Source organism: Vicia villosa, linkage group LG2 (assembly GCF_029867415.1).
Source record: "Vicia villosa cultivar HV-30 ecotype Madison, WI linkage group LG2, Vvil1.0, whole genome shotgun sequence".
In the NCBI taxonomy this organism is placed as follows: Eukaryota; Viridiplantae; Streptophyta; class Magnoliopsida; order Fabales; family Fabaceae; genus Vicia; species Vicia villosa.
Genome location: NC_081181.1, coordinates 218,677,867 through 218,692,569, shown reverse-complemented (window position 1 = coordinate 218,692,569; position 14,703 = coordinate 218,677,867). Strand labels below are relative to the sequence as shown.

General features: G+C 36.3%; 1 protein-coding gene across 1 annotated transcript; it reads right to left on the bottom strand.

The window, feature by feature from the left end:
- Positions 1 to 8,722: 8,722 nt before the first annotated feature.
- Positions 8,723 to 11,894, bottom strand: LOC131651357 (uncharacterized). Its single transcript, XM_058921021.1, has 3 exons — positions 11,828 to 11,894; positions 11,489 to 11,779; positions 8,723 to 8,868 (listed from the first exon to the last, which is right to left on the bottom strand). The coding sequence occupies exons 1-3, from the start codon at positions 11,892 to 11,894 to the stop codon at positions 8,723 to 8,725; spliced, it is 504 nt and encodes a 167-aa protein (XP_058777004.1).
- Positions 11,895 to 14,703: the final 2,809 nt, after the last annotated feature.

Genomic DNA, 14,703 nt, shown 5'->3' with positions numbered 1-14,703 from the left:
ACTCTTGATGTATGTTGAGAGCATAGTCGCTACCCGATACTACAGCTCAGATAGGTTTGTTCTCAAAGTATCATTGCATGGTATGTATGTATCATGTTCGAGGGTGCTTTAGGAGGGCTGACAATTCTGGGTCACTTGGTAGAACCCGTTGCTGAAGTCTCCTTATCCATAGAAATACCCTTGGGAAGGATACCTGGTCAGACTCCATGCAAGCCTTAAGCCAAAAATTGTGTGACTTGTGTGACTTGCGTGACTTATTTGCGTTTGCTACTAACCTTCGCTTCCTTGCAGGTTTTGTTGAAAGGACTTGTTTGTCCTTACTATCTCACGCTATGCCTAATGAACTGCATTCGCATAACATCATGACATCATGACATCATAAGCACAACATAATTAACTAACCCTTTCAAGGATCTTAGGAATTTTCAGGGACTCCTATCAAGGACTGGTTTCTTAATCAAGGGGCAAGAGGATTTATTTTTCTCTGGTCACGCACCTTCCAATTCAAAGACTCAGTACCTAGCAAGGGGCAAGAGGATTTATTTTCCTCTTGCCACATGCCTTCCAATTCAAAGACTCAGTACCTAGCAAGGGGCAAGAGGATTTACTTTCCTCTGGCCATGTATCTTCAAATTCAGAAGTATCCCGAATCAGAGGCGATGACCCACTCGATATGGTGAGCTTGATTCTCAAAGAAGGATGTTCAAAGACAAGAGTCCGAATTCTTCAAACAAATATGCGACCAAATCACTTTCCAACGTTGCTAACTAAATTCCTTAAAGATCCTTGAAAACATTTCATTTGCATTCATGACATTGCATATTTCTAACTTTGTTTTCAAGTTCCGCCTCGACAATCATTCCTCTCAGATATAATCGAGATGGAGATTCATTCTGACAAGCCTTTTTCATTCCAAAACTTCGTCAAATAACTCTTCGACTCTTACGAGCGAGCATTCTCTATCAGATATGGTCTAATGTATGACCCGTTCCGGTATTTTCAATCAGATATGGTCTAATGTATGACTCGTTCTGGCATTATTCATCAGATATGGTTTAACGTATGACTCGTTCTGGTATTCTCCTTCAGATATGGTTTAATGAATAACTCGTTCTGATATCCTTCCTCAGATATGGTCCAATGCATGACTCGTTCTGACACCCTCCGACAGATATGGTCTAATGTATGGCTCGTTCTGCTATTCCTCTTCAGATATGGTCTAATGTATGGCTCGTTCTGACATTCCTCTGCAGATATGGTCTAATGAATGACTCGTTCTGACATCCTTCAACAGACAAGGTCTAAATGTACGACTAGTTCTGATGTCACTCAATATATATGGTCTATTTGCTCTGACGTCCTCTATCAAATATGGTCTAAATGTATGACCCATTCCTCTCATCACGAACAATGTTGTGCAATCAGAAAGGCCGCAATGAACACGACCAAACTGTAGGGACAATTCTGATCTCTACACCAGTTCCACAACAAAGACGCAAGTCAGATGTACCTAAGCGTCAATTCACAAAGATCAATATGTTATTGGCTCAAGCATTACAACACCTATTAAAGTTAGAGCTGATCACTTTAAAGGATCCCCCTAAGAATCCTAGTACTTCTGCTCGTAGCTATAATCCTAATGTGAGGTGTGCATATCACTCTGATAGTCCTGGTCATGATACAAATATCGGCTGGTCATTGAAAAACAAGATTCAAGATATGATCGATGCTGGAGAAATTGAATTCAACCATCCGAGAACTCCTATGGTGATCACCGCTCCTATGCCTAGTCATGACAAGATTGATTGATGTCTCAACGGACGAACTTTTGGATCATTAGACCTACTTTCATTTGCAAGTTCTTTCCTGTTTGTTTAAACATTTGACTCATGATAGACATTATCTGTTTTAATAATCATCATCAGTGCATTGCATATAGTTGTCTTGAATAAATTATTTCGCTATCACTCATTTTAAATTATGTCTCTACTTTGCATATGTTTTGTGATATTCAACTCGTGCTAAGCTGTATACCTTTTAAGGGAGGATGACGAAAGCGATACCACAACCTCATACAATATGCTTTTGAACGGACTATGCTGACGATGTACAGGCATTGTTTCAATTCCTAAACAGTGGAGATATAAGGATGTTAATCCCTCGTCAACCCCTTTGAGCCTAAGAAGTAGAAGTTTCCTTCTTGTACTAATTAAAACCCTTGATCATAACCTGGGGCAGGGTAGTTCTCAGTTAATTTGGCTGTGCATTCTATTTTAAGAGAATCATTCAGTACACCTTTCAATAAAGGTTTCAATCGCAAGCATTCATCCGCACATATCAAAGAAGTGTTGGAGATGTCAATCAAAAGCCAATAATGGTTCACCAATCAGCAAACAAGGCAGTCAATATCTTTCAAAAAAGAAAGAAAAATGAAAAAACGTATATACAAAGAAACGCCTGCTAAGTCAAAAAAAAAAAAAAACAAAAAGATAACTTAGGCGAAAATCAAGGCATCCCGCTGACTGTAAGCTCAAAATAGACAGTTCAGGCAAAAGTTAGGGATATCAAAAGGATGAAAAAAGAGAAGTCAATAAATTCCTGAACAACAAAATGTTGTGAATACCAAAAGGAAGAAGTGACTGCCATCTCAAAAGTTCTCTTTGCTTGTGAACCATCGTCATTATCAAAGATGCAAATCCAAAAGTCTCTTGAAACCTGAATGCATAAGTTGAAATAACTGAGCTTAGGACTGAAGATCATCACGAAGAGGGGTGGGTATAAATAAACTTTGAGCCTTTGTCCTTTCTTTCTTAAAACCGTGAACCAAGCCACGTTACAACCCTTGAAAGTCCTAATTGAAGCATGGTTAGTTCGAAAGCACATTGTTACCAAAAAGGTATCCCGACTCCTTAAGGTTTACTAAAATGCTGAGTCGATATTTCGCTTCTACAAAAATAGCATGTTTTACAAATATCACGCTTTTACATCTCTTGTTTTAATGTTTTTTCAAAAACTCAAGACAAACGTATGCATTGCATCTCATGAATTCATTATTAAACAAATTCTGCTACATAATTTCAAACGTTAGCAACAGAAAGAATTTGCACAGGGTACAACTAATGACTGAAAGTTATCCCAACAGACGAGATTACTCTGAGAAGCAATGTCTCCTACGTACACAAGGGGCATGGCACGTTTTTCCCGATCAATCTGGGGCAATCAAGTCAAGGTTCCGAGAATCTCTCAAGGATGCCAAAGCAATCAGGGGCATCATCCTAAGTGTATGATTACTAGGGGCATGTCGCCCATAGTGCACATCTCATAAAGTCCTCGTGAGGCGAATCTTTCCAAAGTTCCTACTAACTGGGGCAAACCTACGCAAATCCAGTTTGACATCTTTATCAAATATTAAGTGGCGTGTCCTAATCAAATCCAAGAATGGTAGTTACTATAATACTGGGGGCAACTTTCACACCCCCACAGAGTAATCATCTTCAAATGCTCCCGTCCCGACAAAGACATGGCTCCCCAACAAAGTTTACATCTTCAACACTACCTCTTCTTCATCATGGGTTACTAATACTTTTATCCCCAATCAAGGTCCATTAAGTTAATGATCATCCCCAAGCAAGAATCATAAATTCCCAGCTGAGCATCTTCAAATAAGATCAGACATCAAAGACAAATAGATTTATTATCAAGACAACATAAATCACATTCACATATCATATGTCATAAACATACATCGCATACATACTGAACCCACGCATAACATACAAAGCTTCTCATTTATTCTGAGAGACTCGTCACATAATACATGCATCATGACATTGCATAAAGACTAACTTTACTCGTTCAGGATACAGGTACAGACAAATGAACGAAATCTCCAACTTTCCAAGATCTAATTCAGTTACTACGAACGGTACTGACACGGTCAACGCTCGAAAATCTAATTCATTTACCACAAACGGTAATGACACGATCATTTTCAAAGATCTAATTCAGTTACTACGAATGGTACTGACACGATCAAACCTCTAAAGAATCTAATTCCATCATCACGAACGGTGTGGACACGATCAATTATCCTCCTCAGTCTAATTCAGTTACTACGAACGGTGCTGACACGACAAGAGAATCTAATTCTATCATCACGAACGATATAGACACGATTATCTCCCCAAGATCTAATTCGGTTACTACGAACGGTGCTGACACGATCAAATCTCAGAGATCTAATTCCATCATCACGAACGGTGTGGACACGATCAACTGCTTCTAAAGTCTAATTCAGTTACTACGAACGGTGCTGACACGACAAGAGATCTAATTCTATCATCATGAACGGTGTAGACACGATCATCTTCCAAAGTCTAATTCAGTTACTACGAACGGTGCTGACACGACCAACTCTCCAAAAATTTAATTCATCTACTATACGATCAACACTCAAACAACTACTTCTCAAACACTCCAAACATAATCAGATGCATGATTTACTGGATGGCATCCTCAAGTCCATCGCCGACAAAGGCAAATTTCTTGGTATTCTAGTGTTCAATCATCTTCCACCTTCAGATACCGACTGGCATACAAACCACTCTACATCTTCAGGTTTAAGACAATTGAACAGGGGCAGCTGTCATACCCCAAAATTTGCCCTCATATATTTACGAATGACACTTTATTACGAATAAAAGTAATGGCACGTTTGGTAAGAGTGTAAGGTTTGTGGGTGCAAGGTCCCGGGTTCGAATCCCATGTTTGACAATTTCTCTTTATTTGTTACTAACTTTATTTCTATTTTAAATTATGTTAAAAAAAATCATAAAATTGTATTTTTCTATTATTTTTAATTAATTTTCGTATTTTATTAATTATATATTTTAAAATATTTTTTTTTAAAATTTTTCCATTTTTATTCATAAAAATCATCAAAAAAATTAAAAAAAAAATAAAATAAAAAAGGATTTGTAATTTTTTTTCCTTTTCTCTTTTTAGGTAGAAACACTTATTTTTAGAAAAGAATCATTGTAATTAGTTAAAATAATTTTGAGTCTTAAATGAAATAATATTTAATTTTTAGACCTTAATTATTTTTGATTGATTAAATGATTTCATTCTATTTTTAATTAACCTAGTTTTATGTGTATAAATACTAACATACAAACCCTCTGACGGGGGAATCCTTATTTTTACACTTTCATCTCAAACTTTTTATTCCTCAGTTTACAGTGATGCAAAGATTTCCAACCTAAACCTGGAAACCTTCATCAATCTTTTACCAAAGAAATAAGAGCCTTAGCCTTTTGTAAACCATTACCATCATCACTAATCTCACTGACAACACTAAATCATAATAACATTAATTTTTTTTTTCTCTAACGATCCAACCATAATCAATATATTCACATCATTGGTGATCTCACACAATTCATGCTAACAATAAAATTCAAGATGTAAATTTTTTATGCAGGTTCAAAACATAACCGTAGCAACAGTAGTGCGAAATATTGGTTTAGAGCAACAAAAAGAAAAGGAAGTAACAGCAATTTTGATGATTATTCATGTATTGTTGTTCAATTTGCTTTTTCAGAATGATTCTTCATGTGTTGTTCTTCAATTTTCTTTTTCAGAATAAAGAGAAAACAAAGAAGATGCAAGAACAGTGACGCTCCAGCAATCCACCTTCCTCAAGCCACGCGCACGACGCCTTCGATGCCGACGAGTCTAACAGCCACTCAACGCCATCACAATCAACACCATCAACTTGTCACACAACAACAAACCTTCAACAAACCAGAAGCAATTCCCAGAATAAGCTTCCCAAAATAAGCAGAGCCAGCCAACATTTACGGCGTCAGATCCAACAACACCGCACGGTGTTCGCAACATAACCTTCTCCAAGTCGTACCGCGTCAGAAAGCATCATCGGAGGGGTTCCGATTCGGTCCAACCGCGACCATCAAACAATCCGACGAACCACCGGACTCCGCTCAGATCCGCCACGCGGCCACCGCGGACGTCAACCTCCAACTCCGATCGGAACACCTCTACAACCGCCACCAAATCCAAATCGCCGGCACTAGGAAGGGCTGCCACATCCACATGTCATGCCTATATTGGTGTAAGTTATAATGGACAAATCAATACTTTGTTACAGACTGAAAACGCAACTGTTACGTTACGTATACGTAACTTTCTATCTTTACTATTCTTTTTTTATTTTATACTAATTTCAATGTCATTATTTCATTTTATAAATAATGTTTTTGTTTATTTGCTTTACTACTTAATTTAGTTATAGAATAATTAGTTAAAAATAAAAATCTAAAAAAAGAGGTATTTTATTTAATTAGTTTAATAATATAAAAACACAAAAATATTTTATTAGTTTAGATTAGATCTATTGAATTTTATTTCTCATATAAAAGTACAAAAAATATTTAATTTTATTTAGAACTTATTTGTCCCATATACTCTTTGCTCCCATTTTCTTGTTTATTGCGAGATACTTTCGAGCGGTTCATATTCATCCTCAATCTCCTCCACTGGATCTCGTTAATTCCAGAGGACCAGAGCGCGCTGCTTCGCCATAGACCTCCACCACATTGAATTTCAGGGGTTAACCCCGAGGCTTCCCGCCAACCATACCAGATCAAATTCAAAGCTAAGTCCTATTTCGTATTTATTTTAAATAATCATTTTATTTTATTGTGTTTTTTTATCAAATTCGGGTTAAATTTAATTGCCATTGAAATAGCCATACACTCACTGTTTCCTGTTATTTTTCTGTCAATTCTTCGAGGGATAGAGTCAATGCTTCAGGCAACCTCCGACCGCCAACCATGTCAGATCAAATCAGAGGGTTTGTCAATCGCCAAAGCTACGCGTATCGGTAACCCTAAACCCTAAACTCTGATATTGTCTGTTTTAATTTTAAATTATATCCCGCTGGTTACAATTCCCCTCTTCTCCGCTGGTTGCAATTTCTCTTCCCCATATTGCTTTAATTATACTGTTTATATTACTGTGTGGTTAGTAATCTTAGGGAGTGCAAGTCTTGAATTGAATTAGAATGACTTAATTACAAGATAAAATTCCTGAATTAATCACGTGATTGTTGCACCCACGCACACTTTTGGGGTAACCTCTCTGTTGCCTTGTTGCCTTGTTGCCTGTTGCCTTGTGTTTTTGCAGAATAAGCCATGTCCCTCGAATACGAGGATACCTCAGCCATGCTGCCTCGATAAATAAAGGTCATACGACCCTAATGATGCTGCCTTCGATACACTATATGACCTCGACCCTCGAAAGTTGCCTACGGAAAAGGCTGAGGTATCCTCTGGTTGCCTACGAATAAGGCTGTTCTGGTCTTTCCCTTAGACTACCTGCCTCTCTATGGTATGGGTCAGTCTTATGGCGAAGGATATTTCGATGACCCGTTTACCTCCAAATGAAAGGCTTCCTGCCCTCTATGGCATGGATAGACCCTTTCACCCTGAAAGGCTAAAAGAACTCTTTTTTTTCAAATTATAAGGTAATTGCCCCTAAGTGCCTTGCTCTGGCTAAAATGTCTTTTATCAACTTTTTCTTTTCTAAACACTTTCAAGGCTACGCTCATTTACGAGCTAAAGTCCTTGTTTCTTCATCTTCTATACATTTCTAAACTTTTGGTTTCAAAACGAGCAAAGCAATTAAGAGCCCATGGAAAACCATGGATGCAAAGGGTGCCTTACACCTTCCCTTCGCATAAATTACCCCCCGAACCCTATTTTATTTAAAAGGTTTTTCCTGTTCTTTTAGCCTTTCTGATTTAATTTGGATAAAATAAAAGTCGGTGGCGACTCATGCTTAACCGCGACATTTCGATCGATAAAAAGTCAGTTCACCGTATTACATTGGTTGTTCCCTTATTTTAATCAAATCAACTCATTGGTTGAGAAAGATTTTTGGCACCATTGCCTTTTCCCTGCGAGTCTTCCCATTGGAACTCATTGACACAATCATTTTCTTCAATCCCCACAGATTTTCATATCCCCAGCAAGAATTCATACATCCATGCATTCATAACATCTCATTGCATCAAAGGGCAAAATTTAGGTCTTTCGGTATTTAATTCTCTTCCGTCATTGATATCACAAAGACTAAAGTCATTCGAGCTATCTGACTAAAGATAATTAAATAGGGGCATCTGTCATACCCTAAATTTTGACCTAAGTTTTTTTATTTAATTCATCTGCATTAGCATCGATCAATTCAAATACATCCAAAGTAAATTTGTCTCCGCACATTATATTTTGAATCAGCATGAAATTTGCAATTAGTTTCTCATTATTTCAATTGGTAAATCATTTTAAGTTTTGCATGTTTTTATTAAAATTTTGTATCTTAAGTTCATTCTATCATTTGCATTTTTATTTATAAATTAAATTTTTGTATTTTTATTTTCTGAATTTTTATTTAAATTGATTTAATGATTAAATTGATATTTAATTGTTATCATTAATTTAAATTAAAATTAAGATAGAAATTAAGATTATTTATAAAAAAAAAAGAAAAAAAACTTTATTTACATTCATTTTTATTAGTTACACAAATAAAGCCCATTACATTAGCAAGAAAAAATACAACATGGCCCATTTTACAGAAAAAAACAAACAAATGAAAAAAAATGTCCTCCTCTGTTTCAAAAAATAGAACCGCTCCACCATCACCATCAACTCTGCAGCATCAGTCCAAAATTGCTGTCCAAATCCTCTGCTATCCCATGCCAAGCACAAGGGTCCAAAATCCCTGCTGAGTCCAAAAGATGCTCTTCCAATGTGCCATCGGTCCACTTCTCGCTACACTGCTGCACAAAACCTGAAAAAACAAAGCAACAATACTCCAAAATTTTCACTAAATTGGCAAGACATAAACCTACATCAACAAAGCACAAAAAACAGTCCATCGAATTGTTCAAATTTCTCAAACTTTTCCCCCCTAAATCACTTCTATCCATCTATATAACACAAGAAAAGCAGCTGCAAGAAAGGGACCAAAAACAATAACATACAAAACCTCTGCTGAAGATTAAACCTCAACGATCCCACATCCTTCAACCTTAACCAAACAACTTCTCCACTCATTCTGAACACTCAAAAAACTTAAAAAAACACTCTCTGCCCAGAAACCTTAAACACACATCCCTCCTTCAACCATTTCACTCGCCTTCACAAACCCTTTAATCTTTCTTATTACACACAACATCACCTCAGCCCAGAAATTTATCTCACCATAACCTCAAACCTTCCATTCATACACAAAACCACACCTTCAAAAACCATTCAACACAATACTCAGAGACACAAATCAATAACACAAGCATAATACACTCAGATTCGAAGCAGCACGCAAAGAAGAAGACACGCACAAATCAGAGAAAGGAGTAGATCGGGGAAAAAGTTGAGTCGAAGCAGAGTAACGAAAGGTAAGGGTTTAGAATCATACCTGGATATTTCTTCTTCACGATATAGCTTTTACTTGTTTCGATTGTTGCTTTACACGTTTGTTGCTCCTTGTTGTAATCGATCTATGTAATCACTAACATCAATAAGGAATTGGGGCTGGGTTCATTTGGGATTTAGGTTTTGCTATAATAATTTGCTTGAATGCTCATGTTTAGAAGTAGATTTCGATGTTGTTTTTTCTGGAAACGATGAAAAGATACCGTGAGTAATCGTGTGAGACGAGAGTGGCGAGACCGCGCGAGGAATTGAGAGAGAACGAGATGGATGTCTTTGTTTACGGTTGTTGTTGCTGTAGCCATAGCTGAACGAAACCGAGAGAGTAGAAGAGAGATAAACAGTTAAATTGGAAACAGAGAGAAGTTGATTAGTGTTGGTGAGGACGGTAACTCACTTTAGGGATTTTGTTGTTTTACCCAGGTGTTGGTCCGAGTGGGCTCGCAAATGGGCTCATCCCTTAGCCCAAGTTGTTTACTTTTTTTTTATAAATAATCATTTTCAAAAAAATATGAAAACCTTTTTCTCAAGTTTAATTTCAATTAATCTTTTGTTAGTCTAGGCTTGCATTTTGATTCATGTATTTAGAAAAATAGTAAGTTGCATGTTTAATTCTTATCTTGCTCATATGCTTAGATTGGTTCATATAATCATAAAACCTCAAAAAAACTTTTTTTTATTCAAATAAACACTCGATCCAATGTCGAGTCAATTTCAAATCTTCTCACAAAAACTTCAAAAAATCAATTCAACTTCATTATTTCATTTTTCGCCCATGCGCGAAGCTTTTCATTGCCCAAGTGCAAATTTCATCCAAGTGTGAATCTCATTTTAAAAATTGTCTTTTCCGCCCAAGTGCGATTAGACTCATTTCATAAACCTTAAAACGCTTGATCCAACGTCAAGTTGTTAACGCGAAGGCTTCTTTTTGATTAAGTCAAACATAAAAAAAAATCTTTCTTAATAAAATCAAAGTGATCAAGTGACAAGAAGTGCACACCTCTTGAATACCTTGATCCTTTGAATCAAAACACATTAATAAAACCAAAGTGATCAAGTGACAAGAAGTGCACACCTCTTGAATACCTTGATCCTTTGAATCAAAACACATTAATAAAATCAAAGTGATCAAGTGACAAGAAGTGCACACCTCTTGAATACCTTGATCCTTTGAATCAAAACACATTAATAAAATCAAAGTGATCAAGTGACAAGAAGTGCACACCTCTTGAATACCTTGATCTTTTGAATCAAAATACATTAATTAACAAGGACAACAAGTGACAATGGGGCTCGCTCCTGTTGAATACCTTGGATAAAGGACGCGCTAGGTGAACACCTTGCTCAAATACTTTATTAAACGTCCGCAATCATCCATTCTAAAATCAATCAACAAACTAAGTAGTTCATTTGAACTACAATCGCTCTGATTCTTCCATTGAAGATATGTAGGCACGAGACTCAAAGTCTTGACGAGCACACTAAAATAAAAAATATATAATTCCATAGCCCCGAACTACGATTGCTCTGACTTTCCCCATTGGGAATACGTAGGCACAAGACACAAACGTCTTGGCGAGCATAATAATAAAAAAAAATCTTTTCTTTTTTCTCAATAATAAAAAACCTAAAAAACATGTTCTTTCTCTTAATGAAATAAACGTAGACTTAAGCTAACACTCGATTGCGAAACAACTAAATGGGTCCCATCGAGTACGATGGAGGTAAGGGGTGCTAATACCTTCCCCTTGCTTAACCGACTCCCGAACCCGAATTTTGGTTACAAAGACCATCCTTTTCCAATTCATTTCATCTGTGGGTTTTATCAATATTTTCCCATTCCCATTGGAATAAATAAAATTTGGTGGCGACTCTGTTTGTTACATTTTCGTGGCGATCATTTTTTGACCCGCGACAAGAAGCTAACTTATATCTAGAATAAAGCCATTTCCAAGAAATAAAAACAACTTCCGACATACATTCGGTGAAGCTAAACGAATCATTCTTGAAAATGATACCATTACGCCTATTCCAAATACTCCAAGCCGTTGCTAACCAAATTACCGTAACTAAGGACCTCTTGGCTAGATTCTTCACCTTCTCGAAATCAAAGAGAAACCCTTCGAACTCTTCCAATGATAAATCATCCACGAGTCCAATCCACTCGTACACCTTTCTCCAAATAGCCTCCACCACTAAAGAGCCCCCAACCAAATGAGAAAGGCTTTTCGTCTCCGTAGAGCAAAAAACACAATCCGAAGCAATACCATCTATCAAAAAACACAAAGTTAGTTCATACATCTACCCTAGCACTTTACCTTTTTGATAGATGGTATTGCTTCGGATTGTGTTTTTTGCTCTACGGAGACGAAAAGCCTTTCTCATTTGGTTGGGGGCTCTTTAGTGGTGGAGGCTATTTGGAGAAAGGTGTACGAGTGGATTGGACTCGTGGATGATTTATCATTGGAAGAGTTCGAAGGGTTTCTCTTTGATTTCGAGAAGGTGAAGAATCTAGCCAAGAGGTCCTTAGTTACGGTAATTTGGTTAGCAACGGCTTGGAGTATTTGGAATAGGCGTAATGGTATCATTTTCAAGAATGATTCGTTTAGCTTCACCGAATGTATGTCGGAAGTTGTTTTTATTTCTTGGAAATGGCTTTATTCTAGATATAAGTTAGCTTCTAATTGTAACTTTCACGTGTGGAATATTCTACCGCTCATTTGTTTTGAGTTGTAGAATTTTTCCGCCTTGTAATCGGTTGGGGTATCCCTTATACTCCGGATTAATATCAATTGCTTATTGAAAAAAATGATGTAGTAGTTGGGCATTTCTATTTTAACACTGTAATTTTAAATCCTTCGGATTATTATTTTATTTAAATTATATTATTTTTATTTTTCAGGTCATGAATGATAATATCAATGAAGATTTTGAATCATTTGAAGATGAAGAGATGTAGATGTTTAAGTTTAATTTTATAGATTAAAGATGTTATTTTGATTATGAATGATGATTTATATTAGGATATGTAATTTGAAGATGTTTTGTTGATTGTGAATCAATGATTATTAGGATATTTAAATGAATTTTGTCAAGTATTTTATTTAAATGCAAGATCATTTTAAAATTTGTATTTGAATATTATTATATTGAAAAAATTTATCAGGTTAATAAAATAAATAGTTTTTCATTTTATAAAAAAGAATATATATATATTTTTGCAATGGTTTAACGTGTGGTTGTAGTAAAAAAACCGTTGCTATAACCTATGAAGAAAAAATAACGTTAAGCATCTACTAGAACAGTTTTAAAATAGGGTACGGCTAAAATTCGTTGCTATATACCATAAAATAGCCGTTCTAAAACAACATTTGCAACGGTTTTTAAATTAAAAACGCAGAACAACCGTTGCTTTTTGAGGCCGTTCCCTAAAGAAAATTATAGCAACGGCTCTGAATACGACGTTGCCTTTGGCTAGAAAACCGTTCCTAAAGGCTAACGCAACGCCTCAGTTTGGAACGACCAGAAAACCGTTCTCATAGGAAAAGGAAACGGTTTTCTTGGATTTTGCAACGGTTTTTTAGCGTTGTTGTATAGTTAAAATGTTGTAGTGTGTTTTTGGCTTATAACATCTCTATAAAACATGACACATCAAACTAAATAAATATAGAAAATGGTAAAGTTTAAAAACAATAATCAAAGTACATTGGAAATCATATGAGAATATGACAATAATGTTTGGCCAATTTGTTGTGTCAGTGGAGCATGAAACTACAACAAGACTATTAAATTTAAGAAAATTGATCATAATTGGAAATTTAAAATTTACAAGAAAAGATGAGCAACAAACTTATACCTCGACATTATGTTCGTCGCCATTCGTGATATCTTACATTTAAGGCCAACTGTCTGCCATTTATAACAATATTCTCCAGAGGATCCTTTGATTCTTATAGTACAAGAATTTTAGAGAAAACTAACACTGGCCATCTTTTCCACCTTAGAAACCTCGGAGCTCATCTTCAGACCAATCCCTTGTTTCATATAAATATAAAGGTGAGGCAAGTTAGTTGGAAGGGAAGATCAATCAAGAGATTGATACATTGTTCTATTATTCAAACACTTATACAAAATCAAATACTTGTTGTATTCTTGTTATCCAGGATTGTTGGAAACAAGTTAGACACTTTGAGAGGATTGTTCTCATAAGTAGTCTTAGTGAAAAATCCAAGAGGATTGTTCTTGGTCCAAGAGGATTGTTCTTGGTGTTTGGTTAGGCTTGTACAAGATACCAATTATATTGAAATCTCTTACTGCGTAAGGGGACTGGAGTACTCTCGGTTTGTGAGGGGAACCAGGATATATCCTTGTGTCATTTATTTTTCTGCACTTTACCTTTTTAGTAACATCAACATAAACCAGAAAAATAATCACTTTACACCATAAAACCGAAAAAGTTATAAAGTACCTAATTCACCCCCCTCTTAGGCATATCTGATACTTACAATTGGCATCAGAGCAAGTTATAGGTAACTTGTTCCTAAAGATCCAGAATGGCTTCCGCAAATCAAAGACCGGTTTTCAAAGATGGTGGTTCTAACAACAAGCCTCCATTGTTTTGTGGTGAATATTTTGACTTTTGGAAAATCCAAATGAAGGCTCATCTAGAAGCACAAGGAGAAGAAGTTTGGGAGGCTGTCCTACAAGGTCCTCATGTTCCTACAACGGTCGTTAATGGTGTTGGATCGGAGAAACCTAAAGCGTCATGGGATGATAATGATAGAAAAAGGGTTCTTGCTGACAAAAAGGCGATCAGTCTTCTTCATGGTGCTCTTAGTATGGATGAATTCTTCCGAATATCAACATGTACAACATCAAAGGAAATTTGGGATACTCTTGTAGAAACTCATGAAGGTACCGCTGAAGTTAAGAGATCAAGGTTGAATACTTTAAGCCAAGAGTACGAACTGTTTAGAATGAAGCCCGGAGAAACTATTCTCGATTTGCAAAAACGATTCGTACATTTGACAAATCACTTGAAGGCACTTGGTAAGACTCTTACTACCGAAGAACTTAATCTTAAAGTGCTCAGATCTTTGACAAGGGAGTGGCAACCAAAAGTGACGGCGATATCCGAAAAGAAGAATTTATCAAGACTTACTTCCGCAACACTATTTGGAAAACTTCAAGAATA

Coding starts and splice junctions, on each gene's coding strand:
- LOC131651357 (XM_058921021.1), bottom strand. CDS start 11,894: ATGAGAAAGGCTTTTCGTCTCCGTAGAGCAAAAAACACAATCCGAAGC. Junction 11,780..11,827: donor CAATACCATCTATCAAAAAG/GTAAAGTGCTAG, acceptor GTTTTTTGATAG/ATGGTATTGCTTCGGATTGT. Junction 8,869..11,488: donor TTCGTTTAGCTTCACCGAAT/GTATGTCGGAAG, acceptor TTGTTTTTTCAG/GTTTTGTGCAGCAGTGTAGC.